The sequence below is a fragment of the Pinus tabuliformis genome, chromosome 1_2 (genome assembly GCF_031772625.1).
Source record: "Pinus tabuliformis cultivar Carrire ecotype Pingquan chromosome 1_2, CPIR1, whole genome shotgun sequence".
NCBI lineage: Eukaryota > Viridiplantae > Streptophyta > Pinopsida > Pinales > Pinaceae > Pinus > Pinus tabuliformis.
Window position 1 is genome coordinate 971,815,346 of NC_142298.1, and position 18,939 is coordinate 971,834,284.

Here is an 18,939-nt window from a genome sequence, read left to right on the forward strand (position 1 = left end):
CTTTATCTTCTAGACTTGAAATTGAGAGTAATTTTTTATGCAAACCTAGAACAAATAGGAATTTGTTAAGATGAATATTACCTCCATTCTCTAGCTCTATTGAGGTTGATCCAATTCCTCGCACAAGATAGCTCTTATTATCTCCAAGATCTACAGAGTAGAAATATTTTCCTTTTGATAGTGTCTTCAGTTGCTTGTGAAGACTAGTCATATGCCTTGATGCTCCACTGTCGATCACCCAAATGCTCTCATCTTGAAATGTGCCTGTGAGTGCTGAGAAGAGTCCTTCGTCTTTTGTCTTGGTCACTTCCTTCTTTGGAGTAAATAGGAGATTCCATACTTTTTTGATGCCTTTCTTGAGAAACTTCTTCAATGTAGTAGAGATCTTCATGATGCCCTTAGTCAACCTTAGCTTTGATTCCATGTTGAGAAATTTAAAGGGCAATAATTAGAGTGATTTCTCTTTCTTTGATAATTGCTTGTGATGTCTTTTTACTTATCTTACTTATTAGCTTTTCTTATTATTATTATGTTTGTGTATCATCAAACAGCTACCAAAACAAGAAGAACAAGAACACAGAATATAGGTTGCAAGCCAAGGCCAAAACCTCTCCTCTTGAGAAGAAAACCCACAAATATCTTCTCTTCCTTATAGATTCTTCAATTGACGAATTCCAAGACCTTTAGACCAAGACCAAGTCCAACCTCTCTAGATGATGTGCTTTCCTTGTCCAAGTCAAACCTAGTCAAATCTCTTCCAGTAGCACAACTTCGGCATCCAGCTGCAAAATTTCGGCCTCCACTGCAAACCTGAAATTTTCGGCCTTCCTGCACTTGTTGCTACTATAGTTTTTTGAAGATACACACCATTACTTGACTTTGCTTATTCTTTTGGACAACAACCTTATTGTATTGCCACAAGTTTTGTTCCCTCAATGGCAAGCCAGCATCACACAAAAGAATAGATTACATGTAATTCCTCTCTAATGAATAGAAGGCCCTTAATTAACAAAAAAAAAGACATCTGACTTCACCAAAGAAACCCCCACAAATACGGCGCACCCCAAGTACTTGACCATAATCTAGGATGCCCCTTACATGGGACTTCTCATAAAAACAAAGACAACACGGCCAAAAGAACGAAAAAACTTTAATGGAACGTGAAGACTCCACTACCTTCATCTTGCCTTTTCTTGTCTATACAACTTCCTCAAACCCTAACTTTTGTCATTTCTCATCTACGACAAATTAGTTTGAGCACATTATGGGGTCGAAGTTTAGTTTCAACTTTCTAGGAACAGGACGCTTTTGAAAGGCACCAAAGCACAAGACAACATGGACTGTCTACCACATTCCAATTGCAATTGAAGCCCAGCAAGCATTCTTTCAGTGAAAACTTGGAGGAGAATTAATATTCTTTCATTTGATTTGCTGGAAAAAGTTCGAACAGCAATTGGAGTTGAGCTTGGGACCAACTGTCTTCGTATTCCATAAAATGATGTTGATACATTAACATAGCACATGGATGCAGAGGACCAAACAAAGACTGATTGAGCATAAATAGTTTCTTTAGCTTCCAACTATCTCTTTCTTCTGTTATTTTCTGCAATGACAGTCCTCGCTATTTACTCTTTCGATGATGATGGATGCAATTATATAGGTAGAGTATAGATATTTCCTATGACATTGAAACTTTGAGCATCCACCACCTACCAAGATCTGGGAACTGTTTACACCTATGAGGCATGCAACAACCTGGCCTGTCTTGAAGGCCAAAACAACTCAATTGCTAATCAATGGTCCCCATGCTGCCTGTATCTTTGACTACTTAAACGCTGGTGAGGGCATAACAATGACCCACTTTCACTGACCAGTTTTTGACGATTTAAACCCTGGTGGGGGGCATAACAACGCCCCATTTTCACTAACCAGATGACCAGTGCCCCCCTTTCACTATTCTTTTAATTTGCTTTGAACAATGTGCAATTGCCAAATGGATCGTGGATGTTGCAGCTTTGATTATAAAACCTTCCAAATTGTTTAATTGCCAATTGGATAGTGGATGTTGCCGCTTCAATTCCAAAAAAAATTGATTGAAAAAATTAAATTCTAATATTTTCAACATTTTTATATGTTTCATATGTTTAAATTTAAAATGAAGTCCCTATGTCCAGGATACAGACATCCCGTGAAATTTGGGGCGTCATGGGGTCTCTCCAAACGCCCCTAAAGACACGTCCCTGCATCCCCAAAATTCGATGAAATGTCGCCAACGCTATCTGGTAAGTTCCAACCATTAGCCCGAATTTATGGTTCTTAGATTCAACAAAGTTTAATAATCCCGCGCTCTTAATGTTTGCTGGATATAAGCGCAAAAGAATAAATGTCGGAGGAAAACTAATATACAATCCGTATTCATCATTGTAATCATTTTCCGGCATTAGCTTTTTCCAATATTTACGAAGCAATAGATAGCACTATGGGCAATAGTGAAACAAACCTTGTAGCAGCAATGGAATGGCTGGGTGCTTCGATCCGAGATGTTCTATCTTTCAACCTTTTGGAGAGAATTTCTAACTGATCTAAGCTCCTCTGATTCAACCAAAAGCACAACCAAACGTATTTTTAATCAAGACATCCCCATATGCCGTAACTATGTTGTGAACTTCAAAAAACACCCTAATCCTTAAGTCAGCAGAGACTTGAATACACAAAATGGACATGATTTCACTAACACAGGCAGTATGTCTACTGAAATTATCTTCAATTTGTTTGGTTCCTTCTGTATACTTTAAAGCAGAAAATGCAGGGATTCGTTAGGATACCTGTATCGGAGGGAACTGTGTAGATGGAGCGGCTTGCTGCAAAAGCTTGGTGGAATTGTTCAGTAGGTCTGTCCAGCTCGTTAAATCTCCTTCCGTAGCCATATCTTCTTCTTCTTCTTCTTCTTCTTCTAGAACCCTAAACCCCGTTTATTGCTGTTGTAACTGTTATTTGATAAACCCTGACGCTGAGGAGTTAATGAGATTCGAACTCCTTCTTCTTTAATCTTATGCTTCTGCTAAAACCCTCGACCATGTTCATTACTGGTACTTCAGTTGTTCTTTGATAAACCCTAGCTCTCTGGACGCAATGGTAATCGAACTCTTAAATCCTGACCGTCAGGACGCAATGAGATTCGAACTCTTGTGCTCTGACGATTTTGTGCGATGACCCTGTGACTGAATGAAGAAAGAGCGCCAAACAGAGAAACGCATGACCGCTGGCGAATTTAAGTTTTATAGTTGGTTGTATTTTTGTGAGAAAGAGTTTTGAAGATTAGTAGAAGAGAAACCAGTTTTCCGTTTAGTTTTTCTGTGTTTTGGAGAGAGTTAAAATTTAATTTTTATCCTGTGTGATTAATATTTTAAATTTTAAGGTTATTAATCTATGTCTTTATATTTAAAAGGAAATGAGATTTTAATATATTATTAATAGTTTTAGCTATTACTCAGAGTGATTTTAATTAACTAATGTCTGCAATAAAGTTAATATCCCTTGTGCTCATAATTATGGTTACTTATAAAAGAGTTACTTGTGTTTTAATAATATTTAATTTTAATTTCACACCTGAAACCAATTTATCGCAATTTAATCTTTTATCTAAGAAGTAACAAATTTGATTTTATGGAATCTGTATGAAACTAACTATTTAGCTTTATCACAATTTAACATTTTATCTAAGAAGTAACAAATTTGATTATATGGACTCTATAAATCTAAATTATTAGGGTTAAAATACAAATTTTAAACTTAAATCAATATTTTAATTTTTAGTGGTATTTATTATTTAATCAATTTATTTTTGATGGGTGGAACTTAGTGATAAAAAACTTTTCAATACTACAAAAGATTACGATGTAATTGCTTTGATTAAAAAGGAAAAGGAAAAAAGATGAATTTGATAGTTTTTTTTGTGGTTTTGATTAAAAAGAAAAAGGAAAAATGATGAATTTGATATTTTTTTCTAAAGAGAAAAATTAAAATTTTATTAATTAAAACAAAATTACATGTTGCAGATGCTGTAGCGCATTCCATCGGCAGTAGTTTGTTGCTGATCAAAGATCATGAAAAACAATAAAATAATGTAGAAATGGGGAAAAGTCAAGCTTTTCGCCCTTTTTTCTTCTCAACCTTTCTCCACCCCCCCTGGGTCGGTGATGAAGATACAAGTGCTAGCGTTGTGTCAGCCACAAGTTGAGGGTTGTCTTTATCAAAATCTAAGTGTCTAATATGTGTTGTCATTTGGATCCGCTGATATCCATAGTTTCTGGTATCTTTATCGACTGTGAGTCCATCAGTTCTTCTGGATTTATGTCCTCTGCTTCTGGTTCTTTATGCATCTGATTGTTCTGTTGGGAATGACATGTTCCACATCCTCTTCCTCCTCCTCATCCAAGAGTGGTGGAGGAAATTGGCATCCCTTGGCTTGTTTCCCTGTTTTCTTCTTCCTACGAATGTCTTTTTTAGTTGTTGGACACGTGTTTTGTAGATGTCTTGTTTGTCGATAGGTTCTGCATTTGAAGGCTGTATTTTCATAATCTAACACCTATGTCCAGCACCTCTGTCTATGCTTTAGTTGAATTTGATCTGGCAAGCCTCTGCTGAGGTCCACTTCCACACATATTCGTGCAAAAGTGTAGATTCTTTCCTCCAGTCTTTGGGTGTCCATTTTGATGTAACGCCCAATAGTATTACCGATTCCTGCAAGGACTTGTTGATTCCAGAGGTGTATTGGAAGATTGTGCAAGCGTACCCAAACTGGCATCCTAGAAACAACCATTGTATTTGCATCGAATTCTGGAAACCATGGTGTGATGAAGAGTTCTGTGGTCCCCCAGAATCAAGGTATTTCTTGTATTACAATGTCTCTAGCCTCTGTTGTATGGAAATTCACTATGAAGAACCCCTTGGAACAGAGATGTATTTCACATTGTGTAGTCCAATTTGTGAAAATCCAATGAAATAGATCAACAGTGTTGGGCCAAAAACAGTTGAATCTACAAATTAAAGCTTGTCTTTCAAATATAGTACAGTGCTCATCTATTTCTGGCATATTTATGCTTAATTCTGGGGTATTATGATGATAAATATTTATGGAACACTGTGATAATTTTTTAGTTTCCTAGTATGTAAGAAATGTTGTCTTGTTCTTTTATGTTATATAAACATTTTGACTTCGATAAAATAAAGTAAAACTAACTCTATGTTAAAATAAAAATTCTATGTTATTATTTTTTTATCAATTTTTGTTGAGTAGTTAAGGTAAATTTGAAATGAAAATAAAAATAACCTTATATTGAAATAAAGATTCTACGTTATTATTTTTTCAGTTATTTTTTGTTGAGTAGTTAAGGTAAACTTGACTTTTATTTTTTTGTAAATCAATACAAAATTCCATTAATCAAAAGGTTTTACAATCACTGCATGGTTATCAAAAGGACTGATATGGGAGTGCAAAAAGCCTCTAACCAGATATATATGTAAATATCATGAAAGCTCCTCAGATCCAAGAAAAACTACCTTAACCATCCTTTGTCATTGTCTTATAAGACATTGCCCAAATAGTTACTAAAAGTGTTGTCAAAGAAGAGATTGACTTTTGAGTACAAAAGACAAAATTACAAAGGAAAACAAAATTATAGAGGAAATGCCATCCCAAGTATAAAAACGAGAACCCAAGGAAAGTCGGCCATGAGTTCATAGTGTTGATGTCTTGTTATCCACCAAAACACGGGTGCTCAGTCGACACTGAAAAGAGCTGCCAAAAAACGATATTTGTTGCTAAGATAATACCTTTAGTCGAAGATGACCACCGGAGAAAGGGGAGCTCCATTAGATGGTGGAGAAATGTTAGGAGGTGAAGCAATGTTGATTGGTTGAACATTGATCATTGCAGGAGTGGTCGTGATGTTCTCAAAGTTAGAATCAGAATCTGACACAACGTACTTCTCCACCCTTTATAGACGTATGAGAATGTCATCCAGACAGTATCAGACATTCATGAGGAGGCATTTTATGTCCTCCTAACCTGCAAACACTTTGTAATCATCCACTTGTTTGTCCTAGATCGTGTCCAATTGTTGGTAACCTACAACAGAATGTAAGAAATGCAACTTCCTTTTTTTGAATTTTCCAAGGTCGAGAATCCATTTGAATTCCTAATTACCCACTTTGGAATCTGAGAAGTGGGATTTATCACCAAATTCGCGAGATTCAAGTTGTCAGATCTCCTTTCTGATTTCCGAAGGAATTGATTCAAACAAGGTTGCCACTGAATTCCATCTAAATAATCGCATGAGCTCAGAGAATATAGAACCATTGTTGGTACCTCCCCTGCAGCTTGCCATTCTCTATCGAGGTGGCATAGTCACTCAAAGAAATGCATGACTAATACAAAGCAAATTGACTCCATGGCTACCCTAAGGACTTAAACCCAGACTCATAGAGTAAAAAGGTGAAGAGCTCCCACAGAGAACTATGTCATCCCCAAAACCCACAAAGCACAATACTGGACAATACCCAACCCAACTGAAAACCTCTCGATACACAAACTCAAACAGAGTTAAGATTGTAGCCAAATAGAAAATTAAACCAACTCGAGATTGTAGTGACCCTTGATAGGCGGCAAGTGCTTGTGACAGGAAGGGAATGTGAGAAACAACAATGGAATTCAGAGTATACAAATTAAGGATCTTATGAAACCAATATCCTTTAGCCCTGTAACAACCTTTAAAGACAAGAAGAGTCAACACAAAAGACATTAATCGAGTAGCCTTGCCTACAAACCATATTTTGTGACCATATTGAAAGAGAGGAAATGGAAGGGGACAATTTGACAAAAACGCACAACCCACATTATATTTTGGCAAAGGATTATATTGTGTAAACCAAAACTCACTACCATACATGAACATGAGACAATACAACTTGAAATTAAACACCGTGAGCCAAAACAAATCCCCTTTATAACATTAGAGAGCCATAGTAGAGTAAACTATTAAACCAAATAGAAAATTTTCCTGGATATCAAACTCCACATACTAAAATCAGGCAGTTGAAGGAGACACCTAGAAAGTCCAAGCCCTAGAGCGCCAATGAGGAAAGCATGACCACCAATTCGAAAACATGCCTTGAGGTTGCGTTATGTAATAAAAGGATGAAAAACATTGACTTTGAAACCCTTTGTAATAGAAGGACCTTAAAACCCCAATTCCATCCTGTGGATGAGTATTAAGAAATGATTGGCGACAAACGCAACACGTCATGCCAAACATGACATGGTAGACTAAAATTAGATACCCTACAATCATACAAACCTTGTTGTGAAATACTATGTACAGTCTCCAACCTGTGCATAATCCTGCCCATTTATAACGAACAAGGGAGGGGAAATAGCATGAGGTTGAGAGATCATTACTCTACCAGTGAAGGATGAAGATAAGACAAGTGCTCAATATGGCACACTCCTTAAGGAAAACATTCCTTCTGATCTGCGTGGAGCCATTAATGAGATGAAAACATGCATTCTTCGCTCCCATGGTGGAGGTTGTTAGAGCCATTATGGCAAACCTACCAAAACATGTATGAGCCAGAGCATATGCAATAACCAAAACCAGCAAGTGGTGATATCCCTCTCCCATTACCTTCTTATATTGAGGAGGAAACGTCACCAAAGAATGGAATGTCATTCTTGTTATGTCAGGCTTCCACATATCGCCTTCGTATAAACATGTCCAGAGCAACACAAATTCCAACACGCTTTAACCTATGTGCTTAATCTCACCCCCATCGGGGAATGATTAGTATGAGATGTCAACTATTAAGGTGGTCTTACTTTTTAATTTTTTGCTTCTATTATTGAAAATGTATGCACTTAGTATCTAGATAAATAACATTAAGCCTCTTAGCCCTCTTATGTAACTTCCATGTGTCGTTTTTAAGTGTTTTTACAAGATTAGTATACTTTACTAATTTTGGATGCTCTTTGTGCTTTTATATGGTGAATAGTATTTGTTTTGAAATATTAAATGTGTGAAATATTTGTCCTTTTAGGAGGGGTATTGTTAGTTGGTAATAAAGGTAATTTTGAGGAATTCATCACCAAGTATTTAGGTTTTTTTTGGAGGTATTGTGGATTTTATTTTAAGCATTTGCATGGTAATTAGGGTAATTGTGAGGAATTCATCATTAAATTATCCAATACACTGTGAGGAGTTTTTGATAACTTAGTTGTAATTCATGCATTGAAGTTCATCTTGAAATGTTGTTTAAAAATTCCATGACCTGCTTCTACAAGTGTTAGAAGCTTCCTGAACTTTATATAATGACTAATCACTCTAAAAACAACAATAAAACAATGATTTTTACAATGACGCTAAAGAAAATGCAACCTTATAGCATCTCATTAACTTTAGTGAGGATGCATAAAGTGCATGCTCTAGCCATGAACTAATAAACCTTGGAGCCTCTTTTATAGGTATGAGAGCAACTACTTGTGTGTTCACTTTGTTTAGTGTTAGGTGTGCACACGTGTACAAAAAACAAAACAAAACAGGGGCATTTATGCCATTTAGGTGTATTTGTTATGACGTTCTCATCCATTGTATGGAATATCAAAGAAAAGGGGCATCAAGATGGAACCCTTTCAAAATGTGTACCCATGGAGTTTAACATCATAATCCATGTGAATGGAACATCAAAGAAAAGGGGCATTGAGATGTACCCCTTTAAAAATGGGTGCCCATGATGCATCATGCTCCATGTACATTATTTGACTTAAAGTAATACATCCAAAGTGTGAACAAGTTATAGAAGGGGTTTAGAGGCAAAGGTGGGAAAATAGGTCATAAGGGTATACATGTATAGCCAAAATAGGGTCAATAGTGTAGACCCAAAAACACTATTTTCCATTATAGTTAGCAAAATAAAGTAGTAGGGGGTGACATTATTAATCTTAAAGTTTTTCCTCTTGTGTACAACATGTTACACCTCATATTCCCTTAAGGGTATCCTACATTTTTTCACCATATGTGATCCATCATGTGGATAAATTGTTGTATTTGTTGTGTCATGATGAGCCAAAAGTGTGACAATTGTTGTATTATTGTGTTGTATCGAGGCATGCTTAGATGAATTATGTGAAGGTATTTGCCTTGGGTGGCAACCCAAACCCCTTTGTGATTGGTCTTAACAAGTCCTTTTAATCCCCATTTTAAGATATGCATTGCTCTTATAGCTCCACTAAGTTATGAGCGTCTCGAGATGGATCTAATAAGACATGTGATGTGAGGGAACCTCTAGCCCCATTCACTTCTTTTGTTTGTATGTAAAAGTGTTGCTCATGTCATAAAGGTTGTCACACTTATTTGAAAGCACACTTATCTTATTCCCTAGCAGAGATGCTCTAACTTATGTATCGTCACACTTTTTCCAATGACTATTGGAGATGGTTATCGAGTTTCTCGTGAATTTTCACATTTCCTAAGGTAGCCTCACAAATTTTGAGTGAATTCACATATCCTAGGGCATTTATCACATCCTCTAAGGCACAAATGGGTTATTAATGCATGCATGGACATCCTCTACACATACCATATTGAGGATCCTAGAGCACTCTCTCGTTTGGTCATTTTTTGTGTTATTTTACGCTTGATTTGTGGGTTGGCCTAATCTTATAGCCATCATACTAGTCATCAGGGGCCTTATGACCCATTTTTTGTTTGGAGGGTCACCCCCATGCTTCATGAAGTTGTATTTACTTTGATATATGCATATTTCCTTACCTTGGAGACATCTTTTGAGGGTTTAGAGCATTATTTGAGGAGTAATCCACCTTTGAAGACCTTATTTACCCATTTCATGAGGTCATTACACGTAAGGAGGCTATATGTTGGCCCTTTGATTTGCTTGGGATGTTACTACACCATGTTTTGAGGCTTGGACCACACTTTTTTGAGGAAACATTGGGGTCATTGTTGTCTAGGCAATCCTCTCTATGGATATAGACGATCCCTCTAGCCCAATGAGTGGGACTAGCGACCTACGTGACAATCTATTGGACACTTTCCTAAGTTACAATTGAAATAAGAGATGAAGAAGATGGCCTACCTCGTTCTGATGCTATCACGTCTTCCTTTGTTGAAAACCTTGACTCACTTGCGTCACGGCTCGGTCCTACTACTCACGGCGTTTAAACACCTGCACAAGAGATCAAGACACAACAAGGCATGCAAATACAAATAACATAATCAAAAGTAACCTACTTAACAGATGAATGATACATAAGCATACACATTTATGGAAAATGAAGCAATCGTTGTATATTAATAGAATAAAGGAGGAAGCATACAACCAAGCCTTGATGTCAATAGGCTCTCCTTGAATGAATGTCCAAGTCCAAGCTTAAGCTCTCCAAGCACTCCTTCTCCAAGCCAAATGAGTAGCATGTAGGCACAATCTTAGCATAAGGGTGAAAAGAGCCAAAAACCAACCATTTGGGAATAGAAAAAGATGAATATATAGGCAGGGAAGGGGAGTTAGGATCTCTCCAAAGATAGGAAGAGGCCCTCATCTCAAGTAGGTAGCTCATAGGGATAATACCAAAAAGCCAAGCTGATAGAACTCGACCTCATCCATGTTGAACAACCTCCATCTCGTCGCTCTGGAAGCTTCTAGATCATGAAGCTTCTCATCCTCTTTAGGAAAATTGTCTTTTAGGGATCATCGCAGGTATCCAAGCAAACAGAGCGATGGCATCGCAGGGCTAGTATAGTGCAACTAGCGACCATCGCGTTTTCAGTATCATAAGAGCGATGATTCTAAAATTAGGGTTTTAGAGCCATTTCCTTCAGGAGAAGCTCAAGGAATTTTCCAATCAATGTTTTAGGGAGGATCTGAGTTGCATATATGAATGAGTACACTGCATGATGGTCATGTTTTAGGCACTTTGGGGTATGTCACAGGGAAGTGCGGGAGGTGTGACAAAATATTGTGTAATAGATGCCCCCTAAAGCATGAAGGCAGAACAGGGAGTGATGGTTGAGATGCTTTACGAGCTTTTTCAAGGACGAGAACAAACATTGTCAGGAGACCTGCAAATCAAGGACACATATACATATACATATATGAGATCAAACATTAATCCACGGTATGGACACAACCATCTGGATAAAGGACTATAAAAAAGATCTGCGATATGGGTGCAGCCATCCGAATGAGAAGGATCATCTGTAAATCTAAGATCCAAGGTATGGACGCAACCACCCGATATAGAAGGATCATCACAAATGTAAAGTCCCACGGTATGGTCACATCCATCCGTATAACAAAAACATGTGTACAATCATGAACAACACATAACTCCATGCAGCATGAGTCATATCAGACAAGACTCAGGGTCTTGCGTTCCATCCCAGTCCGATCAAAATACAAATTCTAACATGCGAATGAATGTGTTGAAGTCGAACATGCTAGAAAACCGCCTGATTACCGACCAATGATGTGGACCGTTAACAGGCACGAGAGGAACCACCAATAATGACAATGGCTCTCAAGGTATGACAATACAATCTGTGAATGTGAAAAAAGAAGTTGAAGTCGAACACTTGTGGAATCACCTGATCGAAGGCCAATGGTGAAAACTTGTCGTCAGATGCGAAGAACTTGCCATTAAGGCATGTAAGCTCTAAGGTACTGAAAGGGAGTTTCTAAGTCATCTTCCCGAATAATGAGTTGAAGTTGACAGGAAGTGACTCGTCGAAGGAGGGCCATGATGAGTCCCCCATCATCGACAGGAAACCAAGAATAAAGTGGAATGAAATGAATAAGATCCAAGACTCTAACAAAGGGTCAAACAATGCATAGGTAATAGACTACAGATAGGACTTCTCTTGAACATTAGCAACATGACTCTGAAGTGTGACAACATTTGACTCAACATAGGGCTAAAAGTCATGATGATGAAGTGGAATAGTCAGATGAAAGGCAAAAATGGATCACCCAAACTCGGGAGGACAAGTGATTGAGTGAGGATATCCCAAACCTAACACAAGAAGCCGAAGAGTGTCATGTTCAAGAGTGACATGCTGCATATACAAAGGATGTTTCATTTTCATTTTCATTATTCCCCACTATTTCTAGCGAGTACCCCAATTATTTTTATCACAAGCTTGAAGGGGATGGCATGTGCTTGTCATATGAGTTCATTCTTTGACTGAATCCATCCTAGTAAGTTTTACGAGCCCTAGGAAGGAGAAACTCGGTCTCATCATGGTGACGAGTCTTTCGTCGTAAAATTTTTAACGAGTTCGACAGAAGAATAACTCGGTATCTTTTTCATATTTAGAGTGTTTGAAAAAGAGACGAAAAAGAAAACTCCATCATGTCCCTTTTCGTAATTTGTCCTTCAAACCCGAAAAAAGTAGAAAACGATATTCGAGAGAACCTCTTGACCATGTCGACCGAGGTGTACCTTTTTCGTAAATAGTCAATCTCAACACGAAAAAGGGGTAAACGTATACTGAGACGATGTCAATTCATTTAATTTAACGAGTTCGAAAAGACAAGTACTAGACAATCTTTTCATGTTTCGAGAGTCAGAAAAGAGCTTAAATATGACTCGAGGGGGGTTCCTTTTTCATTTGTTTTTAACGAACTCGAAAAGGAGATAAAACAAAACTCGTTGAATTAGTGAAGAATAATCACTGTATCCACCAAAAAGTACATGTAACTACATAAAGATAACCATTGATCACTCATATCGAGGAAAAATAAATAAAATATTGGCAAGAAAGACATTAAAACTTATAAATAGACTACAAGTAATTACCATTTCACTACAGTAAGTTTAAGAGTGCATTTTACCCCATTTTCCCTGATTTTTAGGCGAACAGTGCGGGAGATCCAAGGCATCATTTCTCGAACCGCCAGGAACATGTAAGATCTTTGCCTTTGCTCTTGCATTTCATTACATTTTTATGCATTTTCATCAGATTTTTGCTTGCCAGAAGGAGGGATTTTAATTTTTTAACCACGTGGGCGATCATCGCAGGTTTGCTCATAGAACTCGCGATGGTCGCCCCTGAGCCGAAAGGCCCTCATGATGGGATCACACGTTTAATAAAAATAGACACGATGACCGTGGGGCAGAATTTTTTTTGGAAAAAAATCTTCCTTTTAGGGCAAAATCTTTGAGTTTTAATATGTGAAAAAGCATTTAACTGATGTTTAATGATGTTTTGTAGGAGATTTGTTACCAACATGGTCCTTGAATGGAAGGAAAGAGGCCATGAGGCAGAAGACCATCAGGCAGCCCAAGATCTAGAATGTGTAAATGCTTTGAGGAACTGTGGGTTGTTGAAGTTCTTTAGAACTACAAGACTCAGAGCTCAAAACGAGCTGCTGCACTACTTGATCAGTCTATGGGATATTGATTAGGAAATATTCATTATTGGGGACTAGGAGTTGGAATTAGAGGAGACAAATATTTACTTCATCACTGGATTGTCTAAAAGAGGAGAAAGAGTTCAACTCTTCGGATCTCGTCCTGGAGGTGAGAGCACCAGTACTCTAGTCGGGAGACATTGCCCAGGTGCCGAAATGACAATGGGTGGGAAGGTGAAGATAATGACAGTCAACAATCTTCCCTTGAGAACGATCCTATTCACCATAGTTCGCGTAGCTGGGACACAAGCTTTACACGAGACTTCAAAATCCCAGTTCCTGTATGCAGTATAAATTCTCACTCCAACAGTATTCAACTAGTGTTCGGGGTTACTGGCCAATATGAAGAGGAAACTGACTAAAGGTAAGTGAGGAAACTTGAAACAGTTTGGCTTCAGGTTGATTCTGGTTACTTTCTTTCTGGAGCGTGTGCCCCTATTTTGGTATCAGTGGACAGAGGTACCGGATCCTGCTCCACAAGATCTGAGGCTAGTCAAATGGAGTGAACTCATGCCTCGAGGAGGAGGGGGTCAGCAGATGCATTTTCCTCTGTATTTTTTTATTTGGTTGCATTGTGACCTGATTTTTATGGACGAATACGCCTATGTAGGCACAGATTTTAGATGGGACCTGGATCTACCTCTGCCACTGGGTGAACAGTGGACTGATGCAAGTAAAATTTGTTTTTGGATTTTTCAAGTTTTTATGCATTTTTTGTGAAAGTGTAACTGAGATTTAACTTGTGATAAATGTGCAGATGTTGGCCAAGAAAGGCCTCTTGGCATGTTGCTAATAGCACGGTGAGTAGACCAATAGGTAGCAGATGCTCCCTATGAGGAAGGAGCAGACCCCATAGGAGATATGGAATGTAATCTTGATGTGATCACACAACGGATTCTGGAATCAACAACTATAGGCGATGTGCCATTGCGATACCAGAGGCACACAGTAGGGGTATCTCCGAGACTACGTTGGCAATTAGGCCGAGTGATTAGGGCAGTCTCGTGTTATCGTGAGAATCATGCATGCACATAGCTTTTCTAGTTGGTTTTTGGCACATGTTGTATGCTTTGAAAGCCATGTGTCTCAGAACACTTTATTTTTTGAGATTTTGATATTAAACACTCTGACAGACTCAATATATATATATATATATATATATATATATACATATGCATGTTTTATTTTCTACTTATGTGTCTGTGTATCATGATGATATGATTAGTTTTATAAATTACACAAATGTCTATCAAGAACATAATTTGCTAATGCATCTGTTAATGTATTCAAATTGCGTGGAATATGTTGATATGTGATCAAATCAAAATTTCTTTCCAGTAATCGAACAAAATTTGTGGATTAATTGAACAAATCTTTCACGAGATACATACACAAAATTTGTGGATTTCTTACTGAGTAATGATTGTTTAATTGTAACACAACGAGTTGTGAATCTAACTTAACAACTAAATCTCTAATGCCAAGAGCAACTACTTCTGACAATAGTTCAATAACTGCATTGTATTCAACAATATTGTTAGTTGTTCGTCCCAGGCAAATACCTTGTAAATCAACCAACTCGCCATTAGGGGCAAAGAGTGCCCAAGCTGCGGAAGACAAGTTCTGTGTGCTATGACAAGCACCATCAACAAAACCAACATAATGATTTGATGACATATGCAAACCGAGTGGAACACAAGGTAAGCAGAAAAACACATGTCTGCAAAGCAAACGAACACACCAAAAATAAAAAAAGCGCACACCAATGAATTCACACACTAATGTACAAAAAGTAATTACACGGATTTCACGCATAATACTTTTTCAAATACAACCCATTATGGGGCTGTGACAATGCATTTCCTTCGTAATCAACTAGCTCATAGGCGCCTTTTTGCAAGACATGCTTTACGATGTATGGCCCATGTCTCACAAGTTCGAACTTTCCAGATCCCAACTTATCGTTAGCCTGATCATAAAGGAGGACCAGGTCGCCTTCAACAAAAGTGTGTGGAGAAACGGTTTGATCAAAATGAGCTTTGACACATTTCTTTTGGGCTTCGATCACCATCGCAGCAATGCGACGGGTCTCATCAAGCCTCTCAAGGTAGAGTAACCGCTCCTCTTCAGGCGAGGTATTAGGAAGAAGTTCAACAACTAATTTCAACGAAGGGATTTCGCACTCAATCAGGAGTGTTGCCTCTAAACCATAAACCGGTTGGAATGGAGTAAATCTAGTGGTTGTCTTAACCGAAGTCCGGTAATCCCAAAGATTTGAGAATAGCATAAGGTGCCAATCCTTTTTGTGCTTCCCAATGGTTCGTTGAATCATAGCAATCATAACTTTATCAATTACTTCGAATTGGCCATTGGCTTATGGATAGTAAGGAGTTGAGCTATCATGGTGAAGACCCAACTGAGCAGTCAACTCTACCATCATGTACTGACGAAAATGTGATCCATGGTCAGTTATAATGGCTTGAGGGATGCCAAAACGGGCTATGACATGGTTGAAGAGGAACTGAGCAGCAGTGATACCGTCAACATTATATGTGGGCATCGCCTCAACCCATTTAGTGAAGTAGTCGACGACAACAATGATATAGTCATGCCCCCCGATCGAGCAAGGGTTACATGTCATGAATTCTATGCCCCATTTAGCAAATGGGCCAACGGTAATGACTGGGTGTAAGGGTGCTAGTGGAGTGCACTACTTACGGTTATAAATCTGACATTCATGGCACTTCTGAACAACCAAAATACAATCCTTAAAAATGGAAGTCGTAAATAACCGGTGCAGAGGATCTTCTGAGCAGTGGCATAGCCTGACATGTGACCACCACATGCCTGAGAGTGGAAGTCATTCAAGACTCGTTCAACCTCTTCAAGCGTTAGACATTTGCGAAGAACATAATCAACAACGACTCAATATAACGTATCACCAAGAATACGATAGGGTTGAGACTAATGCCGAATGCAACGTCGGTAGAATCGAGACAACTTGGATCGAAAGGTTTGGGTCTAAATATAAACAATAATATCTCCATACCATGGGTCAAGAGTGCTGATGAGAAACAAAGTTTCATCAAGAATTTGCTCAGTAAAATCGGTGGAAGTGTTTGTGGAAGGAAGGGTGCAAATCAATTCGGCAAAAACAAGTGATTTCTTTGATTTGGCGGCAGTAAACTCCAAATCAAACTCTTGCAAGATAACAATCCATTTAGAGTATTTTCCCCCAAGTAATTGACGAGTCAAAATATAAGTCATGGGGTTGCAATCAGAAATCACCGTGGTCTTCCGTAGAAGAATATAATGACGAAATCTTTGAACAACATGGACTGTTGCCAAGGCAAGTTTCTTGACATGAGCATATCGAGTTTCAATGTCAACGAGATTTCAGCTTAAATAATAAACCACATGTTCGTTACCATTGTCATCATCCTGAACCAATACCATAGCAATGGTACTGTCGATTGCGGCCAAGTAGAGGAAATAATCGTGTCGATAATCAGGGGGATGCAATAAAGGAGCATTGATGAGCGTGTTCTTTAAGGCATCGAAGGATTGTTGGGAAATTTCATCCCAAATGAATGGGATCCCCTTTTTAAGTAAGCAAGTAAAACCCTTGGCAAGTTCAGTGTAGTTAGGAACAAAATGACGAAGAAAATTAGTCTTTCCTTGCAAACTTTGCAATTCAAGTAGCGAAGTAGGAGGGGGTAAGTTTACAATAGCCTCAATGTTTAGAGGATCTATTCGTATACCTTCACGGGACACAACGAAACCCAAGAGCCGACCAGATTCTATGCAAAAAACACACTTATGTGGATTAAGATGGATGTTATAGTGTCAACATCGTAAAAAGATGGATCTAAGGTGGTCCGGATGGTCATGACACTTAGCAGAATGGGTTGGTAAGTTATCATGATAAGGTTGAACAATGTGTTGAATATCATGAAACGCATAGGACATTTCTCTTTGAAAGGTAGCGCCGACATTTTTCAAGCCGAAAGGAAGCTTCTTATAGGCAAAAGTTCCCCATGGACAAATAAAGGTCGTCTTGTGTTGATCAGCGGATGATATGTTGATCTGGTTGTAACCAGAAAAACCATCCATAAAAGAGAAAATCTCACTCCCAGCACACTCGTCGATGATTTGATCAATAAATAGAGTGGGATAGTTATCTTTCGGGCATGCACGATTGATGTCACGATAATCAACACAAACTCGGATTGTGCCCTATTTTTTAGTAACATGTACAATGTTAGAAACCCAATCTGTCAATGGGATCGGATAGATGAAACCAGCTTTTAAAAGCTTTTCAACTTCTACCTTAATAGCAACAACCTTCCTAGGATGCACGGGACAAAGTCGTTGATGAACAGGCTTCGCACCAAGATACGTGGGTATTTCATGCACCACAATAGTTGGATCAATACCAGACATTTCCTCATATGACCAAGCGAAGACATCGCGAAATTCTTTGAAAAGTTCGGTGTAAACCCTGATCTCATCGGGAGAATAGGAAACCCCAATATGAACGTTCTCAACAATTCCAGGTTTAATGGAAATGTTAAGAGGCATGGTGGCAATAATATTCCCCATATTACCTTTAGACAAGACTTCATGCACCAAAACAGGCATTTGAAGTGGATGCGTTGGGTTATGATAAATGAAAGCTTCAAGACACAAAGGAATCTCACTTAGGCTGGAATAAACGAAGAACAATGATGAATATCGTTCCAAGGAGTTTCGTCAAGAGACATAACCTCAACAATACTCTCGTCGGTGGGGAATGTCTCATTCAAAGGATCCGGGGAATCCTAAGAACCAAGCCAAGGAGATTGCGCATAAGTATCTAGGTTCATACTGAAAACAACATGACTTTCTGAAGTAGTCGTTGCAGCTGAGAAAATTTCTTGATAAGCTTGTTCCAACAGACTTAACGACATAAAATCACCAAACGAATCAATCTAATCTGGAGAAGGAATAATCCAAGGATCTGTAGAAACAAAGATCATATTGATCGAAGTGATATTCGGAGGTGGGAGAGAAAAAGTACCCATTAAAGCAGAATCTTTAAAAAGACATTCCCCCACACTCTCATATGGAACTTCGATATTTCCCACATATGGGACATTGTCGTTCGAGGTAATGGAAGAGAAAAAAGACAATTAGTCGATAGTGACAATTTTTCCTTCATGAGGAAAGCGAAGAACCTGGAACAAAGAAGAAACCACACAAAACATAGCATGGGTCCAACTTCGCCTGAGAAGAAGGTTGTAATTAAGATTCACATCTACAACTTCCACTTCTAGCTCAACAATCTTTCCTTCCAACGTGATAGGCAAATTTGTGAGAATACCATACGGACGGGAGCCTCTGCCATCAAAGGCCTCCAAAGTGTTCGGGGACTGGTTAAGGGGAGGAGAGCTAATGGCCTTCCAACACAAAACAGAC

The 18,939-nt window shown here is 38.4% G+C and overlaps 1 protein-coding gene across 1 annotated transcript in view; it reads right to left on the minus strand.

Annotated features, from left to right (window-relative positions):
* LOC149209230 (nuclear pore complex protein NUP93A-like) overlaps window positions 1–3,351 on the minus strand; it is a 313,625-nt gene extending 310,274 nt beyond the window's left edge. The window contains exons 1-2 of the mRNA XM_089396318.1: window positions 2,826–3,351; window positions 2,501–2,592 (exon numbers count right to left, since the gene is read on the minus strand). Coding sequence (XP_089252444.1) covers window positions 2,501–2,592; window positions 2,826–2,927 — 194 coding nt within the window. The 5' untranslated portion in view covers window positions 2,928–3,351. The remainder of the gene's footprint in view (window positions 1–2,500; window positions 2,593–2,825) is intronic.
* Between the last annotated feature and the right edge of the window lie 15,588 nt (window positions 3,352–18,939).